General features: G+C 34.7%; 1 protein-coding gene across 1 annotated transcript in view; it reads left to right on the top strand.

Moving 5' to 3' along the window:
* LOC138710628 (nitric oxide-associated protein 1) overlaps positions 1-8,465 on the top strand; it is a 34,256-nt gene extending 25,791 nt beyond the window's left edge. Inside the window, exons 7-9 of the mRNA XM_069841653.1 lie at positions 1,313-1,461; positions 7,807-8,030; positions 8,131-8,465. Of these exons, the coding sequence (XP_069697754.1) occupies positions 1,313-1,461; positions 7,807-8,030; positions 8,131-8,309 (552 nt within the window). The 3' untranslated portion in view covers positions 8,310-8,465. The remainder of the gene's footprint in view (positions 1-1,312; positions 1,462-7,806; positions 8,031-8,130) is intronic.
* Positions 8,466-15,272: the final 6,807 nt, after the last annotated feature.

The raw sequence follows: 15,272 nt of genomic DNA on the forward strand, positions 1-15,272 counted from the left end.
GAGCACAAGCTCTTCTTCCCTCATATACACGTACACTTTTTAATGATGTAAAATACTATGAAATAATAGTTATTTATGGTACTAGTGAATCAAGACGTATTTTAACCAAAAGTGGAATGTTTAGCATGTGAGATGTAGCTGAGTGTGTTGATTCTTGTGAGTAGATGTAAAAGTCTTGATTCCCTTGTGTTAGACAATATTTTTTCTATCACTGACAAAGAAACCAAAGGATCTTCCTATTTCTAATGCTACATTATTCAATACTGGCTAAAGTGAAATTTTATCCGTTCTCATTGTTAAGTGTTGCTTTAGTAACGAGATTTCAGCTATTAAATTGCAGTTTTATATGTAAGGTTGGAAAAAATATTTTAACATCCTCCTCATGCAGGACTAGATTTTGAATTGTGTTCTAAATGTGAAATGATCCTAAGATCCAAGATATTGATAGGTATGTAATATTATTACTAGTGGTGGGGTGTGATTTTGTCCCTGTGACAGGTTTGTCACTTATTATGACTGTGAGTACAGTTCCAAAATCACAGTACTGAGAAATAGTCATCTTTGCCCAATATGCAACTCACAGTGATAGTGACTAATATACATATATTTGACAGTCTAGAGTCCATTCAATCGCAAGTCAGAAGTTTCAAGGACAAAATAAAAATAGCTGGGATCTAATTAATTTTTGTCTCATTCGAAAGGTTAACGTCGGCATCGCTTTGATATTAAAGGTATGCATTCGCTATTTTCTCCCACAAATGATTCACTTAATCATTCATAAAAATTCTTGGGCATATATACGCGCCTACACAGCTCAGAGGTCAGTGTGTTTTGTTTTCAGTATACTCACTGCACTAAATGCTATTGTTGATATAAGACATGGCACCGGTATATCAACTTAATTCGCAGAAGAGCAATAAACATCTATTGGCTTGTGATGAGAAATATTGGTATTCCTCGTAGTTTGTTCAGACCTAAGTACTGTAGATGACAGTAAAATTGAATTCTAGAAACACTTGGAAATCTACAGGCAGAAAACTGAGTCCTACAGTCGCCAAGAATCGTTCAAACACAAAAATTAAACTGTGACAAAATCACTTATCTACACAGTGATTTTTCCGGAGCTGTAATGACAAAATGCTGTCACACCCCACCTCTAATTATTACTAATGTTTTCTCATGCAGTCATATTTTTATGAGTATCATCTTAATCTGGAATGAAAATATTCTTGATAAGAAGTGTGTGCATTCTTTCTCCCTTCCATCTACGAAGAAAATGTAAAAATAAATTAAACATTATACTCTATTGTAGGTGATTCATTTGTTAACAACGGAGGAATTAATGATGACTCTACCCAAGAAACTAGTTCAACCACGAACCTTCAGAGTGAGTCCTAATATGTCACTGTTTATTGCTGGCTTGGGACGGCTTGACTATGTTGAAGGAGATGGACCCATCAGGTAATTTAATACACTCTACAATTTTAAATTAACATAACGAAACAGGAGTACTGTGGAAAAATTTGTTCTAAATATTGTTTGCCCAAAATTCCACAATTTGAAGCAGGTTTCTCGCAAAAAAAACATACTGTAGTTAATCAGCTGATAATATGTTCACGTATGGTTGATATTAGTACACAGTACTAGTATTTTCTTTCTTATTCTTTACTATTTCCAGCACCATCCAAGCATGTTTCCATGATTGTTGGCAATCTCCAAACTGAACCTTTCCAGAGTTTACCTCCTTTTCTTATTTTCTCTCATTTATTTTCTGATTGTTTCCTTCACTTTATGTCTTTTATGAATTGTATTCATTGTGTTATTGATCTTCTAGGGATCTTTTTTCTATTTGGTGCTAAGTTTGAAATCCTTTCTTTTTGTATTTTATAATTGCTTCATACCATGTTAAACTTCTCCAGTTTTCATAATGAACTTTTGGCTATTGACTCTGCTGTTCAGTGTGTTTCCCAAACTTCCAATCTATTTGCATATTTACTAATTAATATGATCAAACATGCACCAGCTTTATATGCACATAGACCTATTCTTATGTAAAAACAATATTTCAGTGGATACCTAATCACTGTGGTATATCTGGAAATTACAAACAGGTAACACATTTGCAACCATGTATTGCAAATGGCATGTTTATCCAGTGCCTTTGCTTCAATTGACTGTTATTTTATGATCGTGAAACTCGAAAATTGGCTATCTCCTGACAAAGACAAAATTTTACAGGCCATACAAAAGAAAGAAATGACTTGAAAATCTACAAAAACTTAGCGAGACATATTCAGACATTTTCAACAAGAACCATAATAGATAACATTGTCACACAGCTATATGTACACCAGTTTTATCTTTCTGATACAATAGAGCCTCAATTAGCCGTCTCTCCATAGAGCCTCAATTAGCCGTCTCTCCATACTTAATCACGAAAACTCAGCTAAAATTCAATCTGCACACTTGAATATCAAAGGTCTAGCAAGAGATCTTACGTGAGACTACTATGTAACTGTAAACATGGAATTAGCTGTGTGCAGAACTTCAAAATCGAAATGTGTACAACTACCCTTCCTTTAGGACTCTATTGCTGTTCACAGCAGTTTACACCCTCACTCATCCCTCACATTTCAATATAAGGACAGTAATCTTAGCATTATGAACTTGCAGACGAATTTCAAGGGTTTTAAGAGAATGACGATAATGGAAGAATATTAATGAAAAACATGAAAAAAAAGTTGGTGGAGTAAATTGATCAGTTCTTTGGTGAAGATGAAGAAAACATTAATCATTGGCTGAATAAATACTTGGCGCTTCCCAGGCATGAAATAAAATGTTATGATGGCATTATTGCTGATCCTGCATGTGACAGTGACAATAGTGAAAAGAAAGAAAGAGGTAATGCTTGAATCGTTGTTTCACTACAAACTGTACTTGATCAGCAGAGACCCTTATGAGGTTATGGAGCAGAAGATGACACTTCATTCCGGACATTTTTATACTTTGGCGAATTAGAATGGAGATTAAAAAACTGCTAGTAGTAAAGTTGAGAAAAATGTGACTGTTTTTTTTAAATAACATAAAAATAAGATAGGAACAAGCAGAATGGAGATTCGTTTTTTTCGATTAACTATCCTCCTTTCCCCTTCATTACGATGGATAATCAAGGTTTTAATGTATTCCTATTTGTCTTGGTGTAATAATCATGAAGAAGATCTGGGACACATTTTTTTATACTGCACAGCCATAAATCTTAAATGAATCAAATTAAAATTATCAGTCACACAAGTCTGAGTTCTTCAACACATATTGACCACATTTCAGTTCTGGCTACTGGCGACAGACATCTATGATGAATATTAATCGAAGTAACCCTCATTTATTACGTAATAGAAACCCTAGTTGAGGGCTTCAGTGGATTACAATGAATTTTATGTTATCAGCATGCTGCTTTATACATTAAGGAGATTGATCGATCGATTGATTGATATGTTCAATATTGTGTAATTCCACTAAGTCAGAACTTAGTATTGTGGTGAAGGATTTGGGCACAACTGTTCCATAGACCTGTAAACTCAGTTCTTCAGTGTCAGCTTAGCGTGGTTCCATGATACATCAAATTTAGCACAAGGATCTGCAAGATTGTCCCATTTGTCTTGTAATTACTCTTTAACCACTTAACTTCAGATATAGGTACCGACCCAGAAACAAAATTTGAGCCACCTGAATTTTCCAAGTTCCAGTTATAATATACTGCATGTGCTCAGTGTTTACTGAGCATGCGCAGTATGTTATAAGTGGAACTTGGAAAATTCAGATAGCCCAAATTTTATTTCTATTTGTGGATCTATACATTACGTTAAATTGATGTATAGTTAAACTTGTTCATAGTGTCATCAAAGGGACTAAAGAAATGATTCGCAATAAATAAATGTTGCTGTAAGAAAAATTATGTTCAGTAAATAGAATTAAACACGAAATGCATTCACAATATGGTGTACACTATTATAATTTAATTTGTAATTTTATATAGACTATAGTACTAGAACTTTTTAAAATATTTTACACTGCTCTTGCTTTTCTTTTACTTACTTACAAATGGCTTTCAAGGAACCCGCAAGTTCATTGCCGCCCTCACATAAGCACACCATCGGTCCCTATCCTGTATAAGATTAATCCAGTCTCTATCATCATATCCCACCTCCCTCAAATCCATTTTAATATTATCCTCCCATCTACGTCTCGGCCTCCCCAAAGGTCTTTTTCCCCTCTGGTCTCCCAACTAACACTCTATATGCATTTCTGGATTTACCCATACGTGCTACATGCCCTGTCCATCTCAAACATCTGAATTTAATGTTCCTAATTATGTCACGTGAAGAAAACAATGTGTGCAGTTCTGCGTTGTGTAACTTTCTCCATTCTCCTGTAACTTCATCCCTCTTAGCCCCAAATATTTTTCTTAGAACATTATTATCAAACACCCTTAATTTCTGTTCTTCTCTCAAAGCTTCACAACCATACAGAACAACCGGTAATATAACTGTTTTATAAATTCTAACTTTCAGATTTTTTGACAGCAGACTAGATGACAAAAGCTTCTCAACCGAATAATAACAGGCATTTCCCATATTTATTCTGCGTTTAATTTCCTCCTGAGTGTCATTTATATTTGTTACTGTTGCTTCAAGATACTTGAATTTTTCTACCCTTGCTTTTCTTTACTATTTTTTATTATTTTGAAAAATAGAAATACTGTTCTGGGTTATAGAAAATACTGAAATATGGAGAAAAATACTATAATGTACAGGAATTAAACTACATACGGTACTCTCAATTAAGAATGTTGGTTAAAGAAATCTGTAATTTTTTTCTTTTTCTGCTTTGCAAAATATTGCATCTCTAAGTCACTCTCAATTCTTCCTGAACCAAACAAAATTTACGGCATACACCAGCTTTCTTTTTACCACTCTCGATTTGTTTTATAACATTAACTTTAGTACAATAAGCCTAAGACGGAAGTGCATCCGGAGAACTGATGGGCCTAATATATATATAAATAATATTAACTTTATCTTCCACGCTGAAAAATTTTCTTTGCACCTTGCTGCACTGTCCTGTATATAACACCTGTTTGCAAACTGAATGTCTGAATTACAGTATGGTACAGAGCTTAGTCTGCCATTGTTTGTGAAGGGTTGTTGATACGACAGAAGAAAGAGTTTTGCCTACCCTACAGTCCATTGTCTTTTCTTAGAATTCCAGTTCTTGGCCTATAAATTATTTTATGCTCGATCGTGCCAAAATGTAGTAATTATACACCTGGTAGCAGCCCTTTAATGGACCTCATTAAAGTACACCTATTCATTAAAGTTCAGGTGTTCCACCAATCAGAAAATACCATTGTAGCAATATGAAAGCCCAAGTATCGATTATTCTCGGATATGCAATCGAAAGACACTAGTTCTGTTACTATAATAATTAGCGTTAATTGTAAATAATATTCAAATTCAATTTGTCATCTCGTTTTTCAATGTCTAATTCAATTTCAAGGTTATATCAAGATCAATGTCGACATTTTTCTCGGAAAAAAATCAATACTTTCGCGTCTGAGCACATATCACAATTTACGAGGTATTGCACAAGGTCAGTTCTGCTCCTCAGTCATATAAGAATAACATGAATACTTATAAATAATTTCAAGTTAGAAATATGGTCGAGCATAAAAAGTCGTATGAAACTCGACTATAATAGTAATTAAGACGTTCGTATGAAAATTATGAAACTTGCACTCGTTTCATAAACATACTCGCTTCTTAATTACTACCATTATAGGCTCATTTCATAATGTACTATTGGAAAATGGTGTTGATCATTATGACATTACCATCTACCTGCCCATGAATTCGTATCAATGACAGTCTCTGTTTATTAAACATAGAACATGAATTTTTTTAAGAATGTATATTGCTAAATATTCCTGTAAATGAGTTACTTATTAAATATGTCATTATAAAAATAATAAATCACATTTATTTAATACAAGTAAAAATCCTACTTCTTAATGACTGTCACATTAACCTTGGTCACTATAACCAAGTTCAGTTGTAGTTCAAACTAATTAACTTTTTCCTAATTTATTGTTCTGTGAGTGTACATTGCAGGACATATGTGTTGTACATTCTGCCTTATGAACTCTGTGTGCATATGTGTAGGCCTAATGCATACTATCAATATAAATAACTACACAAAGAAATAAATATTTCATTGTGGGCATAGACACTGATTTAGGGTGCCAAGGTACTTTCTGCCCCCTCAACTTAGACAGCCAGGGGCGTCGTCCCCACTTCTTCAATGATATTAATAGAGGGGCCTCATATAAAAAAATAATTAATTAATTTGTTTGAAAGATGAACTAGGACTTGAGCCAAAAGTGGTTACTTCACATCCATAGAAAGGGTCAGCTGCCGCAATAAACATGTTAGTGACGCAACTCACAATGCCCCCTCCCTTTCTTTCTTCTTGCATTCCAGATCATTGAATCCCTAAATATGATGCAGTGGTGGCTCCATTTTGTCTATTATCCACATTTTTTCAATTTAATTCAATCTATCAACTATTGCGACTGGTCAGTAAGTCATACCTCATAAGTATTACCAAGTAGAAATATACGGAACTAACAGTGCATTTAAGCATTTATTCAACTGTGTTTTTTTGCATAATATGTCACTCTCTATTATAGGACTTTCTACAGTGCTGTAGTCTTTCCTCAACCAAACAAAGTATAATACATAAAAATTATCATACTGTTAATATAATTTTTTTCCTCCATTGTTCCCTATCTAATATATCGGGATCTTGCAGTCCTTTCAGTTGCATATTTCTTCTTACTCTATCCATCCAATTTTCATTAGGTATTTCTTTCTTATTCCTCCCATCTGGTTCCCATCACATGATTTTCTTAATGTTGAATATTTTTTCACAAACAAGTAAAATTGTTTTGGAATTTAAAAGTATCCGTTAACAACATTCAGTTTCAGTGATTGTTTTTGTGATGACCATTGTTATGGGTGTATGCTTGTTGAGTGATCAATGATACGATGTAACTCTGTATGTGTATATATTTTGTTAAGGGAGAAGGGGAAACCCAGTGCTGGCATGTAGCCTACTCCTGTCGAATAGCACCAAGGGAGCTGTCAGGCTTAACTTCCCCATCCTACGGATGAATCACTATAAACAGTAACATATGCCTTCTCTTCATATGCATTGCAGAGAGATTTGGGATTTAACCCAGGCATATTGGTGCACAATTTAGCGATTAGAAGTTGTGCACCACCATTTCTCCTAGTCCCGAAGTAGAAATTTTACATGAAAATTACTGATCCCACCGGGATTGATAATGGATAAATTCTTAATAAAGAAAACTGTCCAAAATAAAAGTACAATGGATGTGAACAGAATGATACATTGAGTTGTAGTAATGGCAGTGAAACTAATAGCTTATGTGCATGATCACTGCAAGGAGCAAAACAGTAGAAGGGAAAAGGTAGTGCATAAAGACCATAGTTTTCAGCCAACTTGGGATAAGCAGTTTCCATGGGAATTGTATGAAAAATCAGACGATGTTATTTTCTGTAAAATATGTAAGGAAATTTTTTAGAATAGACTTTTTTTGAGAATCCCCCAATATTTAAAAGAAGTCAGCACCTATGATTGTTGATATGCCTCAGTTGCCATGAGAATATAAATACAAATCTGTGCTTTCTTCAGTCTGAAACCTTGAACTTACTGCTCTCTTCACAGAATGACTGTATTTTCATCAAGCAGCCTACCACTCACAATTTGCCAGATTGATGACGCAGCTGAAATATATGATGCTCTCCTGGGTTCGAAACTTTTGGGTGTACCATGTGGTGGCTCATCTCGTCTTTCACAGTGGCCTGGATTAAAAGTGCATTCACGTGACTTTGAATTACAAGGTTGTGGGTGGAAAGAAAGTTGCGGAGACATCTTGCTGTCCTCTGCAGGTGTGTGTTTCAGTACTTTTCGTGCAGCTGGGAAATGTCGTGTCATCTTAAAACATTGGGCACAAGGATCAAAAAAGTTAAATATTTTTCTGTTTTTCAGGTTGGATTGCCATCACAGCTGGTAAGGACAAGAGATGCAGATTTCAAGCTTGGACACCAGGAGGTGTAGGTGTACACTTAAGATGTCCTCCATTATTGCCTTTTGCAGTAAATTTATGTGGATCTAAAGTTCGACGAAGTCCAGCATACAGAAAAGGAAAAGGAGTATATTTGAAGTGATAATAAGAATTCTCTTTGCTAATTGTGAAGAAAATTTGACAGATGTAGCTTACAGTGTGCAACAATGTTAAACCTTAGTGATATATAATATAACATGTGATGTCAGAGGAAAAAAATCATATCAAAATAAATAATTTTATTTATTTGTAAAATAAACTATTTTCTTTTCTGTTACTTTCAGGATAATTCCATAACTATGTGTGAAGTTCTGTGCCCTACACTGTTCCTAATATGCTTCATCAAACTATGTATGTATTGTCTTTCTGCCATTGCTACCTCAGGTGTCGAGGTATAGTCTGGCAACAAACATTTCAAAGTGCTCAGAAATCAATATTGCTCCTACTGGTCAGATGTAGTGGGGGATACGTAATTTGTTTTGAGTCTCTTGAAGAGCGCACATCTGCTCCTGTGAAGTCAGGTTTACTATAGATAGTGTAATAAAGCATTATTCTACTCCCACTATGTTAATGTATTTTAAGGCAATCTTGAAGTGTAAATGGCCTACCTCTCTGTCACACCCCACATTATCAGTTAGTGGATGTAAAACAATGACATCGTACATAAAGCAAGAATGGAAGCACTGTGTTTAGTCTTTGCCACAATAGAGAGAGAGGGGAAAGAGGATTACAGACAAGGGGCTGGAGCTTCAGGATGGTGAGATGGTGGAAAACAGGAATCTCATTAATTGAACATGGATTTAAAATTAGGCTTTTGGGTAATCCACCATGTTCTGAAACTTGACGTTTCCAATGTTTTGAAACTGTATACAGGTTCCATCATTAGGGTAAGACCAGAGAGGTCGCCTATTCTGTTGGGCTTGTTACACTAGGCTAATTTGGAGAACTGAGCAAACATTCTAATTGGATATTTTTTATTTTTCATGTATGAGCCTGCAATAGACTGCCCACAGAAGGGATGGTGTTACTCCTGTTATCGATTCTTGTGTTGAGGCTTTGCCTGCAATATACCAACCACAGAGGGGTGGAGTAGTCTCTACTATAGACCCCCAATCTAAGGCTTACGATAGACTGATTGTAGGAGGAAGGATGGGTTACAGAAAACCAAGGATCAATGACAGGATGAATGTTGAGGTTAGAAAGGTAGAGATGGTGGGTCAGAGCCGAAATAGGTTTATTTATATTATAATAATTAATTTATATATAATACAGATTATCTATGAATTAGAGCTTGTGGAGGTCTTCTACACTAGTTAGTGACTGGTGTACAACTCTGTTCCCCGAGCTAAAGGCAATTCTATAGGCTGAGAGTGGATAGGTGGAGAGGTCATGTGACAACAGAGAGAAGTGTCTTTATATCCTTCATTTGGCGTGGGTGATGCCATGACGTTGGTATGACATCATCAAAAAAAAAAAAAAAAAAGAGATGTGGTAAGCTGATCTGTTCAGCCCGTCATCTATCTAAGAATATGGGGATCAGGTTCGCCCATATGTTGAAATTCTTAATTTAAATACAATACTAAGTCTACAAACTAAGGAAATTTTATTACACTGTCTGCAACCTTGGTTATTACTGAAATTGATATATTACTTGGGCAGGAGAAATAAAAAAAAAGAACACTCAGTCTTCACACATGTTTAATAATCAGTTTTACAATCAGTAAAAAATAAGATGTAGTTTTAAAAATAAATGGAGGCTTTCTTTAGTGAAAATATAAAAAAATATGTTTAAAAAATTAATATGCAGATATATCTAAATCAGTGTAGTATAGTCTAATTAATAGTTGTACACTAGTATCCGAACTGAAACATCGCATTTATAAAAGCTCTTGAGAAGTACAGTAGGCTACTTTAGTCATTATGTAATTCTAAGTCCACCGCTGTGGAGTAATGGTTAGGATGCCTCACTGTGAAACGAGCAGGACTGGGTTCAAATTCTGGTTGGAACAAGTTTCCTGGTTGAGGTTTTTTCCGGGGTTTTCCCTCAACCCATTAAGAGCTAGTGCTGGATAACTTTCGACGCTGGGTCCCGGACTCATTTCGCTAGTATTATCACCTTCATCTCATTCAAATGCTAGATAACCACAGCAATTGATAAAACATCGTAAAATAACAAAAAAAATGTAATTCTAATGTTTGAGATTTCGAAGCACACACAGCATCTTGAATTGTTTTGCATAACCCTTAAGTAGTTGCATGAGGTGTTGTGAACACCTCAGTCAGATATTACGGAGCTCGTAACTATATATTCAGTAACCCTGTACTTCTGAAACTTTCAGTACCTTTATTGGAATTGGTAAGGCAACAATAACTGTAAATATTTTTGAAATCGGAATTCGCATATTCGAGATAATAATGATTTAAGTGGGTGTGGGTGGTTAAGTGCGACTGCTTAAGGGTTAAATAGACACAAATTGTTCTGTGACTTCGCTAAAGTTGACCTCTAAAGCCAGTTCACATTCAATGGATAGCATTGTTAGATTCCTGAGTTTTTCTTGACCTAAACATGTTTGCAAATGATTCTTGATCATCTTCAATTTACTAAACCCACATTCACCAGATGCTACACTAACAGGGAATATGGCGAAAAGTCTTAAATTTGTTGAAAACAATTACTACAGTATTTTAAAAGTGTGATTTAACAGAATTCTTCTTTCATGTAAAAAAAAACTTTTGTGTCTTCGCTTCCTAAAAATATCTAAAAATTGAGCCAGACTCCCTCATTCAAATGGTGCCCCCCCCCCCCCCCCCCGCCCAATGGATTGCTCTCATGGGGTTGTGGGTTGCAATCTTTTGCATTTTGTAGCCAGCAGTCTGTTTCTGCTGTGAAAGGAATTTTCTTATTATCCAGTGGAATACCCAACAAACTGTGCACGAATATTTTGGTTACAATGTATGTGTGTGTATTGAATGAACAGTTGTGTGAGGAGTAAGCTTATTGCTATAGATAGCATAATAATCCAGCATTTGAAGTTATTAAGTCATGTATGTAAGTTGTATAATTCTTAAGCATTGCAGTGCCTTGTTATTTAGTTTAAATCAATTATTGTATAGTAGAAAAAAGGATAAACATTACACAGTGAAGAAAAGGAAGTGATTAGGAACATAAAGCAGCATAATGATGAAATATGTGAAGTAAAATTAAAAACAAGTAACACAGCTCAAACTATAGAGGACTCTCCAAACAAATTGTACTCGTAATGTCTATTCAAAATGAAGGAATAGAAGGTAGTAGATAGTTACTAATGACACTGGGATAGTGACATCCTTGACCTGAACAGTATAAAGTATACTGTAATTATATATTTCGAAGGGAGGACGAAAAGGAACATAAGGGAGCTGTTATCTGATTCAGCAGTGTCTTTGAATTAAATAAATTGTGAATTACCTAAATGTTAACAAATTTAACATATTAAATTTTCGAATGTGCTTCTGATATGCATAAAAGTACTATTTTATTTATCAAATTGTTGACAAGACTATAAATAATCTTGTTTAAAAGCAATCACAGTGCATCAATTAATGTTGTAAGTACTTTGAACACATTGCACTGCTTTACGTGATAATTCTTTAATTCTATATCTAATTTTAAACATTAAATGTAGAAAATTATAAATAAACTTTATATCTAATAGTTCTTAAAATTCAGCAACAATTATTACAATTTGTGAAATGACCAATATACCGGTATCCGTTAAGTGTCTCTATAAAAAACCATAGTTCTTAATGAACATTTGTTGAAGGAAATAGGATAACAGTACCATAATTGAAAGTGATACAGTACTGGTAATTACTGGAAAAAGTAACTGCTCATTCAAAACAATCTTATTATAGTAGGTTAACAATATTATGTCGTATGTTCTTTGTGCAGTCTATTGTATCTACTCTTTTTTTATGGGTCAGTTATTGTTGAAACAATTAATAGTGATGAATACTATTTCCGTCTTTCACTTTATTAGGAAAAAAAGAAAACGATGTGACTATCAGAACATTACAGATAAGTCAGTAATGCAAAATGAGAGCAATAACTATGCAAAGGGATGCTGCATGAACAGTGGCGTAACCAGGAATTCAAGATAAGGGGTGAGAAGCAAGTTTTGGGAACATCACTTGGAAAATTTGTCTATAACTTATATACAGCGTGTTTAAAAGACAATAACAATAATAATAATCAGTGCTTTTTTTCTGGCAGAACGTGCCAGAACAGGGCACCTTTTTGTTTGTATTTTTTATTGCATAACTCAGAAATGGTCGAATTTTGCATTGCAATTATAGATCTATTGTGAGACTTCCCCCAACTCAACTTCATTGTCTCTCCACTGAGATCATCCCTGCTAGTTAACATCATGAGGAGCTTAATTCTTATTAGAACTATTGGACCACCTTTATTCATCTTCAACCCCGACAATTATGTTAAATCTTGGTTGCTAAAAGACTATCATTCTGTAACAGACGTCACAAGGAAAGAGCATAACAGGGAAGGAGAATATACTGAAGAAATGGGTATGCTGTGGAAAATTCTCTAATACTTTGGGTGTCATATGTAGTTTAGTAAATGCCTTCATTGCAAACTAATTTATTATTTCGTTAACTCAAATTGAGTCAGTTTAGACTAACATGCATTTAATTTACATTTTTTTCTGCAAGGTGCATTAAGATATGAAAATTAATAAGGATTAATTATATTTTAACATGATTTTTTTTTCTCAAACAGTTTAGGCCTTGAATTCCTAGTGCAGGGGCAGTAAACATTTCCCGTCCACGCCAATAAATTTTACATAGAGCTCCACCACCTTTTTCTCTATAAAAAAGCACATAATAATAATAATAGTAGTAGTAGTATGATACTATAAAATTTAAAATCAATTTAGACTTCCCAAAAGTTTTTATATAGCAAAATCCATTTTCTCTCGTAGTGGAGTGAATGAATTATAACCTTTTGTTATTTCTTATATAATTGCGATGCAGTTTGGGATTACGAAAATAAAACAAATTTATTTTGGGTACGCTAGCAAAAAATATTGAATACCACTGGTCCAAATGACTTAGATATAAAAGACGAAGCAGCCGTATCAGAAGACGAAAATGGATTTTCTATTTTAAAGGGAGATGCTGAACTTGTGCTTAGGGAAATAAAGTATGGGAAAGCAACAGGAGTTGATGGAATCCCCATTGAATTAGTGAAATGCTTGGGTGAAGACAAGAAGGAAATTCCATTATAATGCAACGAAATATATGAGAAAGGTGAATGGTCTGAAGATTTTACAGAGACAGTGTTGCTGCAATACCGAACAAAATTAATGCCAAGAAATGTTATGAGTTCAGGAGTATCAGCCTAAAATCGCACCCGGTGAAAATTCTCCTGTGAATACTGAATCGACATTTATATTCTAAGGAAGGAGAGTTGGAAGAACAGTTTGGCTTCAGGAAGAGAAAAGGTAAAAGAGATGCAATTGGACTGCTGCGAACAATCTGCGAAAGATACCTAGAGAAGAATAAAGAAGCGTATATAGTATTTGTGGACCTACAAAAGGCATTTGACAGAATGGATTGGAATAAACTGACGGGGATAGTAAAGAAAATTGGTATGGGTTGGAAAGAGAGGAGGCTGTTCAGTAATCTTTATATGAAACGAGTCAAAGTTAGGATAGAAGAAATATCTGAAGGAAGTAAAATAGGGAGAGGAGTTACACAAGGATGCCCTTTATGACCTCCTGTTCAACATCTACTTGGAGGATTTAGTAAAGAATTGTTTTGAAAACATGGGAGGAGTGATAGTAAGAGGAAGAAGAATAAAGTGCATAAGCTTTGCTGCTGCTATAGCATTGCTAGCAGAAGAGGAGATGATACAAAGGGATATGCTAATGGAGCTAAATGACAGCTGTGAGCAGTATGAGATGAAAATTAATGCAAACAAGACGAAGACCATGGTTATTGGAAAAAAAACAAAGAAGGTTAATGTGCGACTTTAGAGCAAGTGGACAGCTTCAAATACTTGGGGTGTACTATAAGTAGTAAGTCAGGAAGTCAAAAGGTGGATAGCAATGACAAAAGAAGCTTTTAATAGACAAAGGATCATCTCTGCGGACCTTACGAAAAATATGTAGTGAAGTGTTGCATTGTATAAAGCAGAAACATAACATTACGAAGAAGTGAATAAGAAGCATTTAAAATGGACAGACAGAATAAGACATGAAACTGTGTTGGAAAGAGTGGGTGAAGAAAGAATGATACTGAAACTGATCAAGAAGAGAAAAAGAAATTCGTTGGCTGAGAAGAAACTGCCTACTGAAGGATGCACTGGCAGGATTGGTAAAAGAGAGAAAAGTTCAAGGCAGAAGAAGGTATCAGATTATAGACATCAAGATATATGGATCATATGCAGAGACTAAGGGAAAGGCAGAAAATAGGAAAGATTGAAGAATGCTGGGTTTGCAGTGAAAGACTAGCCCTTGGACAGAAAACTGTGAATGAATGAATATAGATTTAAACCATGAACAAGGAATCCTTTCAGCTTCAAATTCCTTGTAAAAGACATTAAAACAGCACAGTTTAGATGGTTTGACCATATAAAAAGGATGAGGGAAGACAGATTACCGAAAAAGATTAATGAATGGAATCCAATGAGAAGAAGTCCAAACTTAACCTGGACAGAGGGAGTAATCAGAACATTGAGTGAGAGAGGTTTAGAGGAGGGAGATTAGGAAAATAGAGATGGAGTGGCGAGTGGCTATAAATTCTTGAAATGGGTGCAGGAAGATGTCAAAGACATTGTAAACCTGTGAAATAAATGAATAAAAGAAGAAATCCACCATTTGCTTTGTGAGTGCGACACAAGAACGATATTGTTTAACTATTTCTACCGATAATGACTAATATTTAGAATAACAAATCCTTTGTATTTCTCCTGACAGGTTGTTTTAAATTGATCGATTTTCAAAGAAATTATGAAGCTACCGTTCCCAACATAGTAACTGAATTTATTTAGGGTCAGAATAATTATGAT

Source organism: Periplaneta americana, chromosome 12 (assembly GCF_040183065.1).
Source record: "Periplaneta americana isolate PAMFEO1 chromosome 12, P.americana_PAMFEO1_priV1, whole genome shotgun sequence".
NCBI lineage: Eukaryota > Metazoa > Arthropoda > Insecta > Blattodea > Blattidae > Periplaneta > Periplaneta americana.